The following is a 19014-nucleotide window of genomic DNA, read 5'->3' on the forward strand; positions in this document are numbered from 1 at the left end:
CAGATTTGTTCTTTTGTAAAGAAGTCTGAAAATTCCCAACAGACAAGGAGATTCCAGCCATTTTGGACTGATTCCAGTTCTCCCATTGGCTTGATACAAAATGCAGTAAAGCTGTCCACAACTCAGACTAGTCAGAACTCTCCCCTCTCAGTTGTGACAGTAAAGTCATTTCCAAGCTGTTGAAAATACAGTGATTTCATAGAAAGCAAGTGAAAACCATGAGAACCTGGTAAGTACAGGTCCAACACTCAAACTGGAATCACTAAGCATAGAAAGATGAAACAGAAAGAGCAAAACTGAAAAACACAGGTTAAACTTGCTTCAGGATATTACAGGAAAGCACAAACCTTTTGATTGATCTCTTTGCCCTTCCAGACCCTTCTTCCCAGGAAGGTCAACAGGTTATATACCTTCTGTTGGATTAATCTACAGGAGGAACAGGGGCAGACAGCCAAGCAAAACTAGACTCTTAAAGGGACACAGACAACCACAGACTTAACTCCAGTTTTTAAAGCACATTCTTACAAATTAAACTTGTGACCAAAAACAGTGAAAACCATGCTTCTCTCTTTCTCAGTTATTTTACCACGTGGGGGAAAAAAGAAATTACTTTGTTTCCCCTGTACAGTAATTTTATTCTGTTTGTGTAGATCTTTCACAAAGAAATGGGAAGGGGAAATAAATACTATTATTTAGTTAAAAAAAATAAACTAAATCAGTAAGTGTACTTGGAGAAAATCATCTTATGCAACCCTCTCTTCAATACCTCTCTCTTCTTTTCCCCTAAGCTGACAAGATTTTCACACAAAGAGAACCTGTCTAAATCCTGCTAGTTCAGTATCAGTGAGCTGGATTCAAGGACATGCTATACTGATGTATGATCAGGTAAGAAGAATATCAGCAAATCTTTCCTCCCTTTCCATTTCAGCATACACATGCTCAGTGCTCTTTTGACTTTTCTTCCTTTAGTTAAAGCACAGCAGTCCTTGTTACAAGAGATTAGATTTTGACTGGACGTCTATCATTAATGTTTACCATTGTATCAAGGAAGGCACAGTGAGGACCATGCTAATTTATTTTGTCATTGGCAATAGCAAAGCAGATGCTTCAAAGCCTTGCATCCAGCCACTGGCACTCATGTCTCAGTACAGCAGAATAAAACACCTCCCTTTTAGCAAACATACTCTAATGAAAGTAGGACTCAGTAATTATAAGCCTACAATGGAACAGAAAAACAGAGCCAGTGACTCAGTCAGTGGCACAGGGAACTGGAAAACCTGCCCCTCCCTAGCAGGAAAACGTCTAATTCATATGGTGTTAAAAACAAAGGGGAGTGACTGCATCATCTCCAGAAAAAGGAGGACCTAACGGGCAGGGAAAAAGAGCAAAACAAAAAAAACTCACCACCAACAAAAAACAAAGAACTCCGGTCATCTAGTCTCAGACCTTGTAATGAGCTCCAAGCATGCAAATTCCAAACTTTTTACAAGGCTCTTCACTAGATCACAGCTCCACAACTAAGGTGTTGGGCATTTAACATGGTGATGGGCATAACGGAGAAGTTGGGGCAGAGAAAGAAGCATACCATAATCAATAAAGACCATGGCTTCATAAACACTACTGTAAATCTTGATAAACTTGATTGCTCTTCAAAGGAGGACAGAATTACCATGAAGCTAGAGAATGAAAAGAATACAAGTGCACAATGTGATAGGTTAAGATTTAGAAAAGCATTTACTACTCTCTTCAGGAAATAAAGATTGAAAAAAAAATCAAATTGGCTTGTATAGCACTGCTCATATTATTAGAAAATTAACTAACACTTCAAAATTAAGTGTAATGGTATATACTAATGGAACAAACAGGTACAGGGGGCACCTGCTGTTTTGCTGCAGAGATCTTTGGTAGTCCGGTTTTCTTTGACATCTTAATTAATGATGTAAAACTGAATAAAGGAAATGTTAATGAAACTTGCAGATGATACAGAATAAAGTTTACAAACACCAGTGGATATAGGCAACTCAAAAGGATGGCTGACAAATAAACAAGAGAAGGGGATTAAGGGGACACAGATTAGAGTATCTGGAAAAAGTAATGCCAAGAAACTGAAGAAACCTCAAAGAAGAAAAAATCAAATACTTCTAAAATTTTGTAAGACCATTGTAGGTTTTGTCTGCCTATGCTCAGTTATCACTTCAGGCAACAGAGAGAGATGAATTAACTCCAACATCTTGCAGAAACAACAACAAAAACAAATAGTCTCATTGCTAGTCTGTAAGAACTTAAGTGTAAATGCAAAAGAGAGAGAAAACCAATAATTTCACTGAAACATGCCAAGGCAAAACCTGTTGCGGTAGACTAAGAAAAATCAGTCTAAATTTCTGGAAATCCTTACTAATGTTAAAAAAAACACTGGGTTATGGAAAAGCTGCCCAAGAGAATTGCTAGAAGATTTGTTGCATGGCACTTAGGAAAAAAAATAAATCAGCAAAGGACAAATATGAGGTATATGGAAAGTGTATTTTTTAAAAAAAAAAAAAAAAAAACACTGATTTTTGCTTCCTTAAGATACAGTTTTGTGGCCAGATAAGACAAATTGTTTTGACTACCAAAGTAGTAACTGCAAACATGGTCCAAAGAACTACTTAAGGCAGGATAAGATGGCAATGCTGCTAAGATGGCAATGTTGCTTCTTCCCCTACTCCCCACCCCCTACTCATTGCATCCTCTTCTCCAAACACAGCACTATTTGTATGAATATATAATTAACTGGACTGGGGAACACATCTGGTTTGGTTGGCCTCCCCTGGCCGAAGTCACTAAATGGCTGCACAAATATCCATGGAATTGACAAAGGAAAGAGGTAAGACAAGTACAGGAAGAGACAGTCTGTGCAGACAAGTTCTGTCTTCAGCAGTGCCAGCCTAAAGAATTTGTTGGTCTGCACCTTGAATTCTATTGTGATGAAACCAAGAGTTAAAAGATACATTCAGAGGAGAAAAAAAAAAAAAAAAAAAAAAAAAAAAAAAAACACAGTACTAAGGAAAGCTGTGATTGAGTATAATGCCACTCCAGAGATAATCTCAAGCAGCAGCTATCAGAAATTGTGCTTTTCAGCAACCTCCTCAAAACTGTACTTACTGTTTTTGAGTTCTGTGAAACAAATATCCGAGTAAAAGAACCACCAGTAACTCTTATTTTATTTTAAACCACGGGAAGATTCTGTGCCATGGAGCCCTTCTTTACTGAGCCTGGCAGTGCTGTCCTCATACAGTTTTTCCACAAAAAGTTTTGTAGTACAGGAATATTAAAACACTTACCACAGTAATAACCTAAAATACTTTAAAGCTGTCAATAAAATTTACTTAAAAAAGTCTAAAAGATGCAGTGGGAGCCAAGAGAGTGGGGAAGATGCTAACCCCCATTCGCAATAGTAATCCTTGTGCACACTAGATCATTCCCAGATCACCTCTGAGGGGTAAGAACAGTGAGCTGATGCTACAGCTTAGAGACGATAAATTTGCCACATGCTCGAGTTTGAAAAGTCCAGACCAGGTTTTAGGAAAACCCTGTGAGGTGACCGCAGTGACTGGCTGCCTTTTGGTCTGTGAATTAAAGTGCCAAAGAGCCTCTCACATCCAAAAGCCTTAATAAAGAAGCCCCTCTATGTTCATTACAGCACAGTTCAGCCTCTTTGCTGTAGTGAGAAAAATCTATCACGACCAAAAGTTTTCAATTGTACCAGTGATAGTATAGCAGCTGCAACAGGGCCCTAGCCTGGAAAAACCCTGTCTGTTTTCCCCCTTGTTCTGTTCATCTTACTCCTCCCTCCCCATTACTTTATTCCCCATCATACTGCCCACCTCCTTCTGTAAAAGGAAAAATAAGATCTTTTCCATCTACATGGGCAGATGGACAGACAGGTGAATGAGTGCTCCGCTCAGTTTGCGCACAGACAGCGGAATCAAGTCTAAGGGAAACCAATCTGTTCCGAGTAAAGAGAAACAAGAAAAAAAAACCTGCCTTGCTACCTACCTCCCATCTTTAAAAAGTATTTTGTGTTGTTTATTTATAGCTGATCTGCAAAGCTCTGCTCTTAAGGTTAGAAAGTAACATGTGTGTAACTTCAGGTTAAATAAAAACAAAACAAACTTGGCGTCATTAGTCCTTAAAATATCTTAAGGAGTTGCATGTTTTCCCCCTTTCCACAAAAAAAAAATATATATATATATATATATATATATATATATCTTTAGTATCCCACACAAGGACTTGTTTAAAAGGATTTATATACATAAGACAAAAAATTACTTAGGGATGTTCATTTGCCTTTTTTTTTTTTTTTTAATCTTTTCCAGAGGCATGCCACCCAAACTCAACTCTTCCAACTTCAGAGAAACTCATCTAGGAAAACAGTATTCCCTCATCTTTTGTTAAATGCCCTATAACAGCCCAAATACTTTCTCACGGTTGTTTTTGCTTATCTTTTTTTTTTTTTCAAAAACAGTTTTTGTAATTTACACCAGAATTTATATCCTTAATACAGAAAGTGCTGATCCTCCTCTCCACCACCCATACTCTAAATATCTTTACTAAAGGCACAGAAACCTATTTTTTCAATGAAAAGCGCTAGCAGTTTTCTGCTGATGCACCACGCCACCGAGACCCCAAAGTCTCGGCGCAGGCACGGAGCGGGGGAAGGCGCCAGCAGCCTCCATTGAGAATTTTCTGATCGCTTCCTTTGTACGTCCGTGTCTCCTCCGTCGCACATGACTAGCTTCAAATCCCTCCTTTCACTCTTCCTCCGGCAGGCACCCGGTCCCCTTTACCCCGCGGGAAAGCGACCGTGAAAGAGCGTGTCCTGACCTGAGCGAGGCAAGAGCAGCTGCTGTTCCGCAAAGGCAGAGAGGACCGGCTTCAAATCCTCCTTCTGCTCCAGGACTTTCTGCCAAAAGAGCAGATGAGAGTTATTAGGGATGTGTCCGTCCCTCTCCCCCGCCTGATCCCCACCCCCGAGCGGGAGGAACCGCTTCGCGCTCGGTGCCGCCACCGCCAAGTCGGAGCGAAAAAAGTTGCCGGGAGCCGCGGCTGCCCTCGGGGCGGCTCCGGGATGGGCTCCCGGCCCGCCCCCCCCCCCTTCCCTTTCCCCTTCCCCTTCCCCATCCCGACGGCGGGGACGGAGCGAACAAAGCCGGGCTGGGCGCTGCCGCCGGGCGGGCTGTTGGGGGGCGACCGGGGGCGGGCAGGGGGCGACCGGGGGGCGAGGGGGAAGCGGCCCCAGGCGCAGCTCGGGCCGGCGCTGCCAACTCACCTCGAGAGCTCGGAGCGGCTGGCGGGACGGCAAGCCCGTGCGGCGGCTGGGCAGGAGTTTGGGAGGAAAAGGGAGGGTTTTTATTTCCCCTGGAGTTTGAAACGAGGAAGTGAGGAATGCGAGGAATGAGAGCTGGTATGAAATGAACGCGGCCGAGGGAGGGGACTCCCGTCTAACGTAGAGGCTGGAGCAGGGCTAGAGAGGGGGCTGGCCGGGGGGGGAAGGAGAGGAAGGCGAGAGAAAGGCCGAGGCGGAGTTGGGAACAAAACACAGCAGGGATCGGCGGTCTCTGGCTCCGGGCCGTGCGTGCCCGGGGAGGAGGGAACGCGGGGCAATGGCCGGAAGAAAAGACCTGCGGAGGCGGGGGCGGGCTGCCCCCTGAACAGAGGAGCGGAGGAAGGAAACTCCAGGCGGCCGCCAGGGAAAAGCGGCGGCGGGGGGAGGCGGAGGGCCGGCGAGGGGCCGGCCGCCAGCAATCAGTGCGGCTGCGAGGGCGGGCTGGGAACTTGTAGACGCCGTCCGGGACGGGACGGGCTCGTCCCCTGGAAGCAGCCAGCCTCATCCCCGGGACCGCAGCCGCTTGCCCGGCGCCTTCCCAGCGCCGGGGGTGCGGAGCCCCGAGGAGCGGCCGCCCGCCCGCCCCTGCGCTGCCCTCCCCGGCCGCCGGGTCCCGTGGCCCCCGTCGGAGCTGCCCTGCAGCGCCGCAGCCCGGGGGAGAGGCGCTGGTCCCGCGGCCAGCCCCTCGCAGCCAGGCGTGACCCGCAGGAAACGCCGCTTCGGAGCCCCTCGGGGACGTGACTTCCACCCCGCGTAGCTGAGCCGCTGCAGAACAAGCCGGCCCCAGCACCGCAGGAGTGCTTACAGCAGTTTGACTGTCCAGAGAGCATCCCAGAAAGGAAATTACTCACTTAACAGCAATGGGACGTCCTCTGCAGCTTTTTCTCAATCGCTCTCGCAGGTAGTTGACTTTAAAATGGCTTCCATTTTTCTGTGGGGCTCTATGCATCCCTTTTCTGCCTTCCCTTCACAGTCCTCCCTCATTTGCAAAGCACGCTCCATGACCCATCACTACATGGACAACACACTGTGGCCCCACGCATGCTCTGGCACAGCCACCAAAGTAGGCAGTCCCATCTTGGTAGCAGGCCTTTATTTGCTTACACCTGCCAGACTTGCCTCGGGGCAGGTCAGTTTGAACCATGCCCTTTGGCTGGTCTGGTTCACTACATAGCTGCTCTTTTTCTATCCATTCAATCAGCTTCAGCTACCCTTCCCTGTAACGCATCTGTTTCTGAACTCCCAGCCTTCTGAACTCCTTGCTGGCCTGCTGTGCTCACAGCAATCTAGAAGGCGGCCACCGAGCTATTTTCCTGAATGCCCGTTTTACCATGCATCTCCATGCTTAGCTGACACTGCCTGGCTCTTCCTCATAGCAACAAATAACAGTACATCTTCACCATTAAGTCCTAAGGGTCCTTTGGGGTCTTTTGTTATGTTTCTTTCTTGGTGGTCTCTTCTGATCAGTGATCAGTCTCCCACTGTGTTCCTGTCCCACGGTGGTCCTGTTTGATTTCCATTTCCCTTCTTTCTCCTTTCCTGTTGTTACATTTGGAAATCGACCACCATTAACACCCGAGAAAGCAGGACCATGGTCAAAAACATGCCAAGGGAATTCAGCTATTTCTGTTTGGAGCACTGTAAGCATGAGAACACTTCTTTTTTTTTTTTTTTGCCTGTGTACCTTTTTTTTCTTTGCTTGTGTACCTTTATCCCCCTTTTAGTTCTAATTATTTGAATGAAATGTTTATTCTACTATTTTGTTTAAATGAAAATTATTTATTTGTACAAAAATCTCCCCAGCTTTAAAATCTGTTTTGCATATCATGAGACCCAGAGAAAACTTTATCTTTAGGCTATTGTGCTAAAATGCAGAGTACCATATTAATCAGCATTGCCCCACTCTTTCCTGATAACGTCCCTGCTTGTCTGTCTCTGCTATCTCTTGTCCTAAACCTATTTAGAAAATTTTGAGTGAGAATTCGGCATTTTGTGCCACACAGCACAAGGGGTCCAGGCCAAAGAAATACCAGGCAAGTAATAATAATGACTTGAAAAAGAAGCAAATTGATATAAGCCTATTGCATTTTTTTAAGTGTGTGCAAACTGCATAGTTTAACCACTGCAGAAAAAGTAGCAAAAATTATCTCTTTTCAAAGGTATACATATACTAGAAAATTTTGACCAGCACTAGAAAATGATGATACAAAGAGACTGATTGCTGCACTTGAGTTGGAAAGCCACATTCCAAAACAAGCAGATCATCCTGGTAAAACAGCAAGTTTAGTATATGTAACTACATCCTATTAGGGGCTCTGGGCAGTGCAGCTACATCAGCAAAATAATCAAACATTTTCATGTCTTCAGCAAGTGACTTTGTCACAGATGCCTCATGTATACATAGCTACCTGTGGCAGAATTATGATAAAGCTGGCTTTGTTTAAAACTTCAATATATTGAAGAAATGCAAAAAGAAATATGTTAAGCTTTTGGAAGAACAGAAAGAAGTTCATAACTCTCTGTTGCAGAGAGAAGACTGTAAACAGGACCTAAACACATCTTAGAGCATCAGAAACCAGGTGGCAAAAAAAACACCTTCAAAAATGTACTCTTGTGATTTGGAAGGCCAGCTCCACTTTATTTTAATTGTTTTTTGTTTTGTTTTGTTTTTAAGTTTAGCAGTGATGAAGATAACTGATATCAGAAATGCTTTTTAGTACTCTTGTAATTACTTTTCTTTGTAGCAAAATGCAATAAGCGTTTTATTTTATGAATACATAAGGAAAATGTTTTCTGGCAAAACTGTAGGAATCAAAAGTATATACAGTATAAGACGAAAATATAACATTTAATGAAATTATTATTTTGTTGTTGTTATATAAAGCCCTGTAATTATCACATTTAGCCACTGTTTCTATTAAACCGTATTTTAAAACATGTAATTTTATGAAAACCTTTTTTTTTTTATATTAAAGGTAGCTCATTTCTTATAACATCTGACTACGATTTCTAGGCCCGGTCTCACAATTATGTGACCAGCATACAGTTTTGCTCACATTTCCCTGACGAATCAACACAGCTCAAAGAAAAAGAATTGAAGCCTATTCCTTCCTGTGAATCATCACACAAATTGTTTGCAGGACTCTAGTCAATCACATATGGAAACTCACTCAGGAGAAGAGAGTATTTTTTGTTTTGTTATGTTTTATTACTGATGGTAATGTGGAAGCAAACTATTCTGCCTAGAACAGAAAGCAGAGGGAGCTGGACAACTTGATCAGACCTAATTCCCCAACCCTTCACTCTGTTTGTCTGAATGATTTTGATATCCAGCTTTTAAAATAGTCGCTTTTCACAATAAAATAGTATTACTTTAATAATGGGCTCGATTCAATTAAGCAAGACTGTACAGTTCAAAAGATATAAGAGATAACAGTGAGTAGAGGGATCTTTCATGGCAGGGTTTTTGATTCTTACCACTTCATAGCTGTAGCAAGCTCTTTTCCCTGTTAGTAAGGAAGCCCTCACACCACAGTTTCTCTTCTACTAATCTTCATAATTATATAGCGGGCCAACCACTTCGCCCTAGAATACTTTAGTTTCTTTCTTAGTTCTGGATTTCAGCTGTAATAGTGCAGCACTGCAGTTACTTACAACAGTTTGACATTACAGCAGAGAAGATGAGATTCTTTTCTCTGTCAAAGAAGGAGTCTGTCCATAGTTGAGTTTCAAAAGATTTTGCACAAACTCCCAGCTCTTGACCTGTAAACCATGGGGAAGATGTTGCTTGTCTTCTATAACAGGGACAGGAAAACCTAATTCAATTACTGGGCCCTGCACTTGGGTCACAACCCCATGCAATGCTACAGGTTTTGGGGAAGAGTGTCTGGAAAGCTGCCTGGCAGAAAAGGACCTGAGGGTTTTGGTTGACAGCTGGCTGAATATGAGCCAGCAATGTGCCCAGGAGGCTAAGAAAAACAGCATCCTGGCTTGTATAACAGTCTAGCCAGCAGGACCAGGAAAGTGATTGTCCCTCTGTACTCGGGTCTGGTGAGGCCGCACCTCGAGTACTGTGTTCAGCTTTGGGCCCTTCACTAGAAGAAAGACATCCAGGTGCTCGAGCATGTCCAAGGAAGGGCAACGAAGCTGGTGAGGGGTCTGGAGAACAAGTCGTACAAGGAGTGGCTGATGTAAACTAGGGTTATTTAGCCTAGAGAAAAGGAGGCTCAGGGGAGAGACTATTGCTTTCACCTACCTTAAAGGAGGTTGTACTGAGGTGGGGGTTGGTCTCTTCTCACAAGCAACAAAAATAACCTCAAGTTGTGCAAGGGAGGTTTAGGTTGGTTACTAGGAAAAAAAAAAAGTCTTCACTCAAAGGATTGTGAAGCATTGGAACAGGCCATCCAGGAAAGTACTTGAGTCACCATCCCTGGAGGTATTTAAAAGATGTATAGTGGTGTTTAGTGACATTGTTTAGCAGAAGACTTGGCAAAGGTAGGTTAATGGCTGGACTTGATCTTTAGAGGTCTTTTCCAACCCAAATGATTCTACGATTCTATTCTACAGATTCTATGACAACTGAGAGATTTAGAGCTGTTAATACCAGAACGTTAATACCAGACTGTGACATTATACTAAGTACAGTATAATGCAATTATTATACTGACACTAACAAAAAACAAAACAAACAAAGATCCTCTGCATCTGCTGCTACCAAATTCAGCAGCAAAGCTTCAGTGAAAGTAGGACTGAGCCATAAGAGGGCAAGACATTATTCACTCTTTGATGTCTGTGAGCCAAGGAGCTGTTAGTCTACTAGGCCTGCCTTTAGGATTCATATTTAACAATATAACATGCTTCCATCCTTGTTTAAGATCTTGGGATTTCATGAACATTACATTTACATGCAAAGGTAAGTGAGCGACAACTAATTGTGTACGAGAGCAACTGCTTAGTAGAACCTCTTGCTCAGTTTTATCTCTCAACTAGATCTAATTTCACTCAGAAGGAAATAGTGGAAAAAAAAAAAAAGAGGTGGTATGCAGCCAGCATGAAGAATACGCCCTATACGAGAGCTGTGTCAGCTTTTTGATTACCAGATCCATTGTATCTCCCCTTTCTGAGGTTCATACATCTGCCAGTGGAAATAAAAATAACCACTTCAACTTGATTTTCCCTTGAGCCCTGTATTATTTCAGCTGTTGATTCAGAAGTATACTATATTGTACTTCAACAGTAGAAAAGGTTCCGATGGAAGGTAGGAAAATGCCTAAGGAACCATTTCAAAAGCCGTAACTTGAGGCTGGGATAATAATTAAAAAGATGGGGCAGAGAAGTGCAAGCAGCTTGAAAAGAGAACCAAACAGGAACCATGAACTATACCGGAAGTCTTACTGGAAGTTCCTGATGGAAAAAAAAGGCATTAGAGAGACTAAGCTTACATTCACTCCCAGCCTTCTTAGTGTATAAAGAAAACCAAAACAAATGAATAGAATTGAGAATTACAAAGGAAAAGGGGACAGAGAGAAGAGAGATGAGATATGAAAAGACAGGAAGAAATTGAGGTAGCATCTAGTACAGGAGGAACAAAGAACACCCATAAGTGACAATAAAATCCTAGAAAAAAATTCACTTAGAATTAAGGAGTTTTTCAATATATAAATTAGTTTATTTTTATTTAGATATAAAAGTTATAAATACAATTGATGTAAAACAGTATCTGATAAAAGAGCTCTGAAGCAGTTCATATATCTGCATAAATTTGACCAAGACATGGAGGCTCTGACCCAGTGAAGATGATTTGACATCAACAGATAGCTTGAAGAGCCACTGCTGTCCAGCTTAGCTCAAAGGGTGAGTAAAGCAATGCTACTGTAGCCTTCTGAGAACAGAGAAAAATCAACTTAAATTAGAAATTATCATCGTAGCTTCAGGACACCCCAAGCTAACATAGGGCAGTTTCTTTCACACAGTCCTAGACAGAAAAATAGTAATAATCAGATTATGAACTGACTTTTTTTTAGTATTTCTGGACGGGTGTAGGGAATGCGGAGCCATCAGCCAAGAACTCAGTGGAGAACAACTGGAAAACTCTGTCAGGTCTTAACCCCAGTGTGATGAGCAGGAAGTACATGAAGGCACAAAAGAGATCCATGATTCAAGTTCTCTTCACTGACTGCTGTGCAGTTGAGATCACTCTCAAGACAACAGCTCTCTAGCTAATACAGAATGGGCATCTGAGACTTGGCTTCCAGCATTTTCTAGAGCTGGTGCCCTCAGCAACAGTTCATAATTTACAATTAAAAACAAAGTTTACACATGATTACCATCAATTTTTTTTCCTGGCAACGAAACTCTGTGAAGATATTTTCTGATATTATTTTGAAAGAGCAAGTGATATCTACCACTGCAAAGACTCTGGAGAACAAAAGCAGTAAGTCTGTTTTTCAGGAGCATGAAACAGAACTTGTCTGCTGACAATATGCAAAACTGGTAAACGCTGATTCTTGTCTTATTGGAAGGATACAGTTTTCCAATTTCATCATGGATATGCACAATGGCCATGAAACTGGCAAGATAGTAGCTGTTCTCTACTTTAGCACACACCAGATGTGTGCACTATGAGGCTTACGTGTCAGTGTGCAGCAATTCACTCTGATGAATCAAGGCCATATGAATCAAGGAGTGTCCCATGCTGTGACCTACTGTCTCCATATTGTAGAACCCAGCACTGAAAATTAGAATAATGAAAAGGAACTGGACTATCAGACTTAGCAGAGAATCATTCCACAGAGAAGGAGGCAAGTGTTTTTACTACAGCCAACGTCTCATTCCAGCTTGTACTTGTTGAACACTACCTACAGTTGCACAGAGGCTTAACCTCAACCCTTCTCTCTCTCAGTGTTTTTACAGACAGCAAAATGCTACACAGGGCAAGAGAGAATGCCATAACCATCCTTCTATTTTTTCTGAATTAGTTTGATCAGGAACTCAAAGGAATATCGGTAGCATCATCTTCAGGGGCACTGCTGAAGATCCAAGGTATATGGACACTAAACCATTATTTTTCTAGTCCAAGCTGCAATGTGTTTCAATTAGTGGGTTAACTTCCTTAGCCTGTTCAGGCAGCAGCATGTGTTACAAGGATTCTGAAAGCAGAATCAATTCTGACAACAAAAACATCACCAATATTCCTTGTTCTTCAACAATGTTCTTCAACAATGAGTACAGAGACTGCTCAGTCTTGGGACAGTCTCCTAAGAAGATCTACTGTAAACCACCATAATGGTCTCCGGCCTGCTATTCGCTTTCAAATAAGCCTGCAGAAGTTTGTCCTCCAGTTCCCTTCCATCCCTGATGTGCGTTTCATTACTCCACCTAAACTCTTATAACAAGATGCAGGGATGGGAGTCAGTTCCATGTCTCAAGTCTGTTGTCTCTCATTCACAGGCCAATTTGCTATCAAAGCTGGAGAGTCCAATAGCAAAGGCCTGAAGAGCACAGAGAGGATAATTATAGTCCAGAGTGAACACATCTTCTGCTACACGACCGAACTGCATCACAATGTAGTCAGCTGGGGAGAAAAGAAAGATTCAGAGACCAGCAATTTCACAGGGAAGCAAAGAAAACAAACAAATGAACAAAAGTTCAGAAGTATCTGGCAGTCCCAAATATATGTGGTCATTGTATCCATCCTTTGTCACCAAATTGGACTTAAAATCTTTTCTCTGGGGTGACTGTGGTATTCTAGAGATTACCAAAAACCAAGGCCCACACCACTCTTTTGCTGGGTTGAAGGTGTCACATTAACTTTTCTTCCCCTGCAGGAGGCTTGCATTTGTTCCCTCTTTTGCTGGACAACAGCCTCTGCACCCATCCCAGGAAAAGTTAGGCCTTTTATAATTTTCTTGACAGCTGAGAAGTCCTCAGTCATCTTGAGCTGTCTTCTTTCATCCAGTTTCCCTTCTCCAGGAAGACTGTCCTACTCCTCCAAAACCTCTTGAAATATATTGTGCTTTCCCTGTTTGAATGACACCCCACCCCCAATTCTCCACCAGACTCTTACGGTCATTGTCATGGACAATCTGGAAGTTCTTCACTGAAGCCTGAGTGACTCTCCCATGGAAGTTCAAAACGTAGGACTGAGTGTCATCATTCCAGACTGGAGCCTTGTTGTGCAGCTCAATGAGGTTCTCTAAATTTTTGTTTTGCCATTTTGACAGAAGACTCTCATGTTCCTGTTTAGAAGAAAGAAATATATTTATCAGATTCAGAATGGCTCTATTTCTGAGTACTGCCTCTCTCCCGTATGCACACTGTGACTTCAGTGTCATTCCCTGTTAAATGAAACACAGTCACAGCACTTAAACTCTGTACTACTGAAAGTATCCTGCAGGTACCGAGAAAATACTTTAATGGTTTCCTAGTCCAACCATTCCTTTCCACTCAAGGAGCTACTGCCATATCTCCACCCAAAAAAAAAAAAAGTGAGAGAAAAAGCGTGTGCATGCACAGGAAAGACAGCAATTCACAGGTCACAGATGACCATCATAGTGCTGGTAGAAATCTCCTTTACGAGGCTCATAAGCTTTCTCTGATCTTGTTGGATCCATTTCCAAAATTCTAAACTTTGAAACAAACAAAAACCATCTACAATTAACTACATAGTGTAAACTGCATAGGCCCTGGGGTGTTTCAGTATAAAGTCAAAAGGCTGCAGCAGGTGGTAAGCACACCGTAAGTAGATTAAATGTCATCCTAACGGATCTAATAAGAGGTGTACAATATGAAAAATATACAGACAAATAAAAGAAATATACAAAAAGGAGAGGCAAAACAGCACATTAAATTTGAGAAATAATTAATTACAAGGAACTGGAAATAGTGCATGAAACACATGGCATACAATTTAATTTTTAAAGTTATGCAATAAATAAAACCCCAGATTATACATTATATAAGCTAAAGCTCACAAGAAAAAGAATCCCATTAAATAAGTTCAGTTTGAATGGAAGTGAACAGAAAACAACATTTTGTGGAGGTATGGCTAATATGACTAAGTGTTTCAGTATTGTATATGGATAGAAAAATAGGTTATTCTCAAAAATTCATTGTTTTCCTTACACTAAAATTTGTTGTTCGGTTTAAGTTGTATCTTTATTTTTAGCTATATTTATTTTTATAAAGGTACAAATCAACTTTAAAAATTGGCACTAACAAGCTGCATTTTGATGCAATTTTTCTTCCTGTAAAGTGGGGCAGTATTGCTTAATCAGAGGCATCACACTACAGAGAATGAAGATAAAAACAGAGTCAACACCCCAAAGGATTTGACAACTTTTTTGAATTGCTTTGTCTTTCAGACTTGGCTACTGTCATTATGCTTGCCTGCTAGCAAAGGGGTATGAAAAATGTTAGAAAAATGCAAGAAGAACCGTTAAACTGTTACTGAAGAATATGAGAACACTGAAACATGAAGAATCAATGACCACCTCCAGATATAATTTTCCTGCCCACAGAATTAAATATGTTTTTCAGGTTCTCATGAGTCTAAATTTCCACTCTTGAAGGCCACTCTTCTCTGACATCAAAAATACTCTCTTGTTCTACTTATATCCACTCACAACATAGCTGCAGATGCCATTTTCTAGTTTATAACACTGATTGGGTGAATCAGTTGGCATCTGTCCTTTCTGCCACTGGTCTCCTGTCACACCAAACATAATACCCACATTTAGGGATGCCAGAAGGCATCTCCATCATACTCCTTACTGTATCTTCAGATACACATCTGTAAGCTGCTTGCCAGGAACAAATGCATCTGAGAAACCCTCATATGAGAAATCCTCATTAAACAGCCACAACTCCATCCTTCTCATCCCACTTTCTCCCTAAAGAATCCTCACTTTCCTGGGATTCTTACAAAGATGCTGACACCATTCTGATAAAAATGTACTTACTCTCTTGTTACTACACCAAAATACTGCCCCGCCCCATCCATTTATTATCCATCTGTTGTAATTCCCATACTGGCCTAAAATGAAAGCTTTTGGGAGATGTGAGTTTGTTCTGTGTTCATGTAACTCTCAGTATAACAGTGTCCTATCAATGAGGAGTTGTAGGTGCAACAGCAACAAGATACAGTAGCCACTGCAACAGTAAATAGCATTTAGGCTAACTACAAGACAAGAAAGAATACAAACAGTATTCAGAAGGCTACAAATGAGGTAAAAGTCAAGAATAAATTAATTAACACCTTTAGGCTACACTGTTACTGTCTGTGAGACTCATTAACAGCCATGGACAACCTTGCTCTAATGACCGCTATTGTCACCAACACCCACACCTCTAGGAGAAAGTTTTAACCTCTTCCTCCAATCTGAACCATGACCAAACTTTGTAACTCACATTTTGTGGCTGGATCGGAATTCGCTTATGATTCATGTTCATTCCTGGAATGATCACAGACATTTTTCTGGGACCCTTGAATCCTAATACATTGGTTTCCTGAAATACATGTAAAAGACATTATTTTCAGGAATGGAGATACTCCGTCTCACAGAAAGACAGATAGAAAAGCTGAACTTGAATCCACATTTGTGTTGGTTTTTGGAGATTTGCTAGCTGTAACTGTGCTAGCAGTCATCTAACTCCAAATGTGTTTAATCACTGAAATAGCTCTCTTCTTCCATTTAGAAAACTGTCTCAAAAGACATACAGAGCACTACCTAATTTGTAGTACATCTGCATTGTCTTAATGAAACATCAACAGTGAAATTAGACAAGTGCAATTTCCAGGCATAAATTTCTACATCCAAGGCAAAAGCATGCTAAAATCTTGCTGTGAGCAAGAGTTAAATATAATAAAGTATACAGATCTTTGATCTGAGACAATGATATACAGACATCACCATTTAGGCTAGAATGTTCCTGAAGAATGAATGGCATTTTTCTTGTGTTTAAGAGCATACCTACTATTTGCTGTCAAATTGTACTCTTTTATAAATGATTAAGAACAGACCCAGAAGGCAAAGTAGTCAGCATCACAGAATATTAGGGATAGGAAGGGACCTTGAAAGATCATCTAGTCCAATCCCCCTGCTGGAGCAGGAACACCTAAATCATGTCACACAGGAACATGTCCAGTCGGGTTTTGAAAGTCTCCAGAGAAGGAGACTCCACAACCCCCCCTGGGCAGCCTGCTCCAGTGCTCTGTCACCCTCATCATAAAAAAGTTTTGTCTCATATTTAAGCGGAACCTCCTATGTTCCAGCTTGCACCCATTGCCCCTTGTCCTAAAGGGGCAATCCATCCAAGCTTCAATCTTAAGACAAGCAGACTTTTCCAGAGTACTGCAAGAGACTGCTCCAAGTAGACTGAGTATAAAAAACAAAGGAAAAAGGTCTTTCTTGGCATTCTCAAACCATTCATTTAATAATGTCAACCAAAATCCAATGTTCCATTTAAAGTGTTTTATTTAAAGTGTTTTGTAACAATGTCAATGATACCTTTAAAGCTTCTAAATACCAATTAAAAAGCCAGAATCTTTTAGAATCACTGAGCTAATAGAAGTGATACAACTTCTAATGTCCTAGAGCATTTTCACAGACACAGAATAAAGGTCTTCAGAGCTGCAATCTTTATTATTTCACTTCAGAAAACCAATAAGCACATATGAGAACAAGAGTACTGATTTTATTCATATATAAACTTCACTAACTTCACATATATGAAACAGTTTAAAATCCGAGAAATTGACTTTATGTTTCCTGCTGTACTCATTTTAACACCTTGCTCTGTTCATTTAGGTAGGGAAACAGTTTGGAGAGAGACATTTTACAAGGGCAGGTGACAATAACAAAAGGGAACAGTTTTAAACTAGAAGAGGAGAGATTTAGATTAGATGTTAGAAGGAAATTCTTTACTCAGAAGCTGGTAAGGCACTGGAACATGCTATCTAGAGAAGGTGTTTGCCCATCTCTGGAGGTGTTCAAGGTCAGGTTGGATGGGACCCCGGGCAACCTAATCTAGTGGGTGGCATCCCTGCCTATGCTCCCTTTAAGATCTCTTCCAATCCAAGACATTCTATGAAATTAATAATACCGTATACAAAGATCCAGTGACGTTTCTGTAAACAGGCTAGCACTGGAATTATCAAGTCAATTCTTTTCCCCTATGTGGCATTAAGATTAATAGGAAAAATAAAAAAAGAAAAAAAAAATCAAGGTCCAATAGGCTAATGCACCATTAAATTTCTACTACTGTACCTGTGATAAAAGAAAAATTTCTCCACTTGACTGGCTTTTATTTTGTAAAGTATCTTAAATTTTCCTCAAACCTCAGGACTGGAATATGAATCAACGTGTTTTGAAAAACTTCACAGAATTCTACAGTGATTTAACTACAAGTACATTGTCTTCTATGCCTTAGACTGAGATGACCCACAAGACCAAAATCCTGTCTCTAGGACAAGAGACAGTGATAGTGAATAGCTTCCCCTGGAAATGTGCCCTTACTAACAACATGCTACTACTGAAATAATACCAGCTCACTTCTATTTACCAAAATGCCTTTAGTTCTGCTAAAAATAGCTCTACTTCATGAGACATTTCCAGTTACTTTGTAGTGTCTACCAGCTGGGCAAGAGGCAGTTCATGATGTTGCTAGCTCCGTATCAAGGATATGCTGAGTGGCAACATGCCTAATGCTGGGTCAGGTGACAAGTCCATCAGAACATTAGTTTGGATCTCTCTCTCTCCTCTGACATTTTTTTTTCCCATTAAACTTGTAAAAATTTATATTTGAGGCCTCTACCCTTTATCATATCTGGTCGAAATTGGTTAGTTAGTTCAAAAGTTAAATGAGGGAGGATGCAGGCAGCATGATTTTGTGAGTCCCATTTCCTTAGTAATAAGGCTACAAAAAAGAAGCGCATAAAAGGGAAGAGGCACTACTTACATAATAGATAGCTGCAAGCTCCTGTCGGGTACGGGCCTTTTCCAATAGGCCTTGTGCCTTGATTGGGCTAATTCCATGGTCATAGACCGTAAATTTAGTTCCCATGAGGTTTGACCTAATGTCAGGTTATGGAAAGACAGAAAAAGAAAGAGGCATCAGTGGATTTTTTTTAATCATCTGAAGGCATATGTGCAGCACTGAGAAAATACATGCCTCTGGTCATCGGGTTTGTCCACAGTCAGCTCAGTAAGGAATTTCAGTGAAGTGTCCATTGTAAACCGAGCATGTAACCAGTACTAGAAAAAGCCCCGAGCCAGAATTCCTCCAAATTCTGAATTATCATTGTGAATGGTAACTCTAAAGGAGGCTTGCCAACCCAGGTGAGTACACATGGCATTAAGCAGGAAGAGGTTAATACATTTTCTGAATTGATATCAAATTGCTATATTTAACTCCAACTATACTAACATGTAAATTCTACCTTTCCTATTGCAGAAGATGTACATTTGTCCGTAGTTTTTTTCTTTGGTTCTCACCTGAGTTTTCCAATGAAACTTTCCCCTTCCCGGGATAAATCAGTTGGGTCAACTGATATGAGGTAATTGGACGTTTTGCTCTTTTTTCGTTTTCTCCCTGCAAGAAGGAATGTCTGGAAATACAAAACTTTGATCAAGACTGGTGTTTTGAAA

General features: G+C 41.2%; 2 protein-coding genes across 8 annotated transcripts in view; both read right to left on the bottom strand.

Moving 5' to 3' along the window:
* The window catches only part of TEAD4 (TEA domain transcription factor 4), a 60478-nt gene extending 54137 nt beyond the window's left edge, over positions 1–6341 (bottom strand). Inside the window, exons 1-2 of one of the 3 annotated variants that reach the window (XM_035545690.2) lie at positions 6220–6341; positions 4867–4945 (exon numbers count right to left, since the gene is read on the bottom strand). The gene's annotated coding sequence lies outside the window, so the exon portion shown is untranslated. The remainder of the gene's footprint in view (positions 1–4866; positions 4946–6219) is intronic. The other 2 variants (XM_035545691.2, XM_035545689.2) reach the window with 2 other exon arrangements.
* Positions 6342–11020: 4679 nt separating this feature from the next.
* The window catches only part of TULP3 (TUB like protein 3), a 35591-nt gene continuing 27597 nt past the window's right edge, over positions 11021–19014 (bottom strand). For all 5 annotated transcript variants that reach the window (XM_050710069.1, XM_035545684.2, XM_035545683.2 and 2 more), the window contains exons 7-11: positions 18862–18974; positions 18326–18440; positions 15776–15874; positions 13434–13605; positions 11021–12941 (exon numbers count right to left, since the gene is read on the bottom strand). In XM_050710069.1, coding sequence (XP_050566026.1) covers positions 12808–12941; positions 13434–13605; positions 15776–15874; positions 18326–18440; positions 18862–18974 — 633 coding nt within the window. In that variant the 3' untranslated portion in view covers positions 11021–12807. The remainder of the gene's footprint in view (positions 12942–13433; positions 13606–15775; positions 15875–18325; positions 18441–18861; positions 18975–19014) is intronic.

The sequence above is a fragment of the Cygnus atratus genome, chromosome 1, assembly GCF_013377495.2.
Source record: "Cygnus atratus isolate AKBS03 ecotype Queensland, Australia chromosome 1, CAtr_DNAZoo_HiC_assembly, whole genome shotgun sequence".
NCBI lineage: Eukaryota > Metazoa > Chordata > Aves > Anseriformes > Anatidae > Cygnus > Cygnus atratus.